At 50.6% G+C, this 3,477-nt stretch overlaps 1 protein-coding gene across 1 annotated transcript; it reads right to left on the reverse strand.

Moving 5' to 3' along the window:
* Nucleotides 1-1,589: 1,589 nt before the first annotated feature.
* LOC120918378 (E3 ubiquitin/ISG15 ligase TRIM25-like) lies at nucleotides 1,590-3,146 on the reverse strand. The gene has a single exon (XM_040329923.1). The coding sequence runs from the start codon at nucleotides 3,144-3,146 to the stop codon at nucleotides 1,590-1,592; it is 1,557 nt and encodes a 518-aa protein (XP_040185857.1).
* Nucleotides 3,147-3,477: the final 331 nt, after the last annotated feature.

Raw genomic sequence — 3,477 nt, forward strand, 5'->3', positions numbered from 1 at the left:
TCTGAGAAATCCTCACTTCCTGTTCTTCTGTCTGTAACTCCACACAGTAATGCGAGGCTTTCTCCCTGGTGTGGAGTGTCGTGCTCGCCCCCTCCCTTGGACTGCAGGAGAGTCAGGACGCTCTCTACGTTGCAGATAGAGAAAGGAGCTGTGTGTTAGTGGGCGTCCTGACTCTCCTGTAGTCCAAGGGAGGGGGCGAGCACGACACTCCACACCAGGGAGAAAGCCTTGCATTACTGTGTGGAGTTACAGACAGGAGAACAGGAAGTGAGGATTTCTCAGAAGAAATAAGGACATTTAAAAGCAAAATGGAAGGATGAGGTAAGTGAAGGAGGACTGCACTTAGGTAAAGGAAGCTATTTAGGGAAAAAGAATTGTACCATAAAAGCGGAGGTTCACCCAAAAAACAAGTATATAACATTACATTCTGTATACCTCAAACATGTACAGTATGCTGGTTTTTTTTTTGGGGGGGGGTAGGGTGTACATACGGTATTATCGCTATTTTTCACCTGGCTTCCGGGTACTAGCTCCCGCGGGAGTAGGCGTTCCTATGCAGTGGCGCAATGTCCTCTGGGACTTCGCCCAGATGTTTGATGTGCCTGACAAAAACTTCCCTCCGGCGAAAAAGGAGCGTCATGAGTTTCCGCAACTAGCCGAACTGCGAGTCGGCTCTATACGGCGCCGTATAGAGCTGACTGGCAGTTTGGCTAGTTTCGGAAACTCGTGACGCGCCTTATCCGCCTGGGGGGGGGGTTTGTCATGGAAAAGTCAATCATCTGGGCGAAGTATTTTGTTATAAGATTTTGCAAACTGGTAATTTTTCTCCTTCATTGATCTGCACTGATGAGGCTGCACTGATGGGCACTGATGGGCTGCACTGGTGGGCACCGATAATGCGGCACTGGTGGGCACCAATAAGGCGACACTGGTGGGTACCGATAAGGCGGCACTGGTGGGCCCTGATAGGCGGCACTGGTGGGCACTGAGAGGTGACACTGAGAGGTGGCACTGAAGGACATTGATAGGTGGCACTGGTGGGCACTGAGAAGTGGCACTAAAAGGTGGCATTGATAGGTGGCACTGATGGGTGGCAGTGATGGGCACTGATGGGTGGCAGTAATGGGAACTGATAGGCAGTGCTGCTAGGTGACACTGAGGAGGCATTGATAGGTGGCACTTGTGGGCATTGATAGGTGGCATTTGTGGGCATTGATAGGTGGCACTCTTGGGTATTGATAGGTGACACTGGTGGACACTTTCAGGTGGCACTAGCAGGGGGGTACTGGCAGGCGTTACTGGCGGCACACAAGGCAGATGTGCCTCCTATATCTACATGATCTCGCCCAGCAGAGCCGACCTGCCGCCGTATAACTGCGGAGGCTGGTCGGCAAGCAGTTAAAATACATTTTTATTGAAAGTACTAATAAATCTATGTTTAATTCTTTCATCTATTTATACTTTAATTCTTGAGAGAAGGTGCGTAAATTGGGGAAGTAGGGGCCCCAGAGCATTACATTGCCCAGGGGCCCATTATGCTATTAAGACGGCCCTGGCTATAATGCCCACTGAAGACCCTCCACCAGGTCTTAACTCAAAATTCTCACCCAGCTTGTTAAGAAAATACAGAAGGCGGCATGGAGGGGCTCGGTGAAGGTCGCGGTGAAGGTGTGAAGGTGTCGGATCGAGTCACCAAGCTCATAAAAGGATAACTGGCCGGCCTCGTAATCCAGATAGATTCTGATTTTCTGCCATGAGAAGTCACGTTCCAAACAATTCTTGTTGGAGTCGTGAATGGCAAACAACGTATCATCTTCCTTTCCTAAACACCAAGATTTGTCATTGTTACCAATTCTAGCTTGCCCCCCTTTCCTTTCGATAGTAGGATAGGCAACCCCTAACCTGAAATTCCCAGAGTCGCCAACCTCAACGTCCCAGTAATGTCTCCCCGAACCGAACTTCCCGGAGCTCAGAACCTGAGAGAAATCGAAGCGTTCGCCCTTTTCGATGCGCCATTGATCGCTTCCTGGACATGACAGTTCTTTCAGGTCCTCGGTGACGGCTACGTTGTTGGCGGCCGTGTTGACATCCAGCAGCAAGTCAGAAGCCTCTTGCACAAAGATCCCTTTTTTGATGGTGGCCACCATGTGCAGTAGCCCGGTGTGTAAGGCCTGGATGACCGGACCTTCATCAAACTCCTTCAACGCGTACGCCATTCTTACATCCGTTTTTCTGTATTTGACGCTCTCTCGTCTAAGCTTATGAAGGTCGTGGTTTTCCGAATTCAGCCACTGAGAGAACATCAAGGGGTTGGGTCTTTCGTATAAGTCTTTTATGTTGCCGATCTTCCTGGATAGCTCCTCCCGGTTTTGCTCCAAATGGAGGATCCGGTTGGAGACCGAAAGGGAAATTTGCTTTTCTTGCCATGAGATGTCCTTCAGGATTTTGTTCTCCAGATCCTCCTGTTGTTTCCGGAGGTTCCTAAACAAGGCGCAGACTCTCTCCGCCGCACTGGCCGCCTTTTCTTGAAGATTCGTTTGGCGATCCTGAAGACGTCGGGTGCGTTTCTCGATCTCCTCCGCCTCGGAAGTCAAGATGTCCAATGCAAAGTCCATTTTCTCCTTTAACTTCTCAAAGGCCTCGTTGAAGTCACGCACTTGATGTCCTCGGTGCTCCTCCAGGTGACACGATATGCAGATGCAGAGGTTGTCCTGACAGCAGTAGAAATCCAAGATCTTGTTGTGGATGGAGCATTTGCTGTCTTTGAAAGACTCGGTGGGTTTGGTCAAGATGTGTTCCTGGGATTTGGTGTGGACTTTCAGGTGACCGGCACACAGAGAAGCTTCACAGTGCAGACATGATTGGATAGCCGGAACCTGGGAGTGAATACAGTAAGTGCAGAAGATCTCGGCCGCCCGATCTTCTGGAGGCTCCGGCTGATTGTCTGAGTTTGAAGAAAGCACCGTACACCCGGGGCAGATGTCCCCGCGACCGGGAGAGCCACCACCAGTCCGTTCCTGGGAACCCAACACATTGACAAAACATTCCCGGTAAAAGTTGTGCCCACATCTCAATTTGATAAGATCCGAGAAAACCTCCAGACACGAAGAGCAGTTGTGGTCTCCGGTGAGATCCAAAGACGACATCCTCGCCCGTTAGGACTTCAAATGGCGACTGTATTCGTAGCTCTGTGAGGAAACTGGTGGAGCGAGATTTCACTGACGGTATTTTAAAAATGCGGCCTCTCCATGGAGACCGTGACATCATGTTTTGCAGGAAGTTAAGCCGTCCCCTGAGTCTTGCATTGCATGCATACTAGCACATTACAGTGGTGGCTGGTGTTCAGATTTTTTTTGGGGGGGGGGGGGGGAGCAAACAAACTGAAAAAAAACCCATCAATTGCAGCCCCTGACCATTCGGGCTCTCGGGCACTGCCCGAGGGCCCCATGCCACTAGGGGGCCCCATCAGGTTTGCCA

The sequence above is a fragment of the Rana temporaria genome, chromosome 12 (assembly GCF_905171775.1).
Source record: "Rana temporaria chromosome 12, aRanTem1.1, whole genome shotgun sequence".
In the NCBI taxonomy this organism is placed as follows: Eukaryota; Metazoa; Chordata; class Amphibia; order Anura; family Ranidae; genus Rana; species Rana temporaria.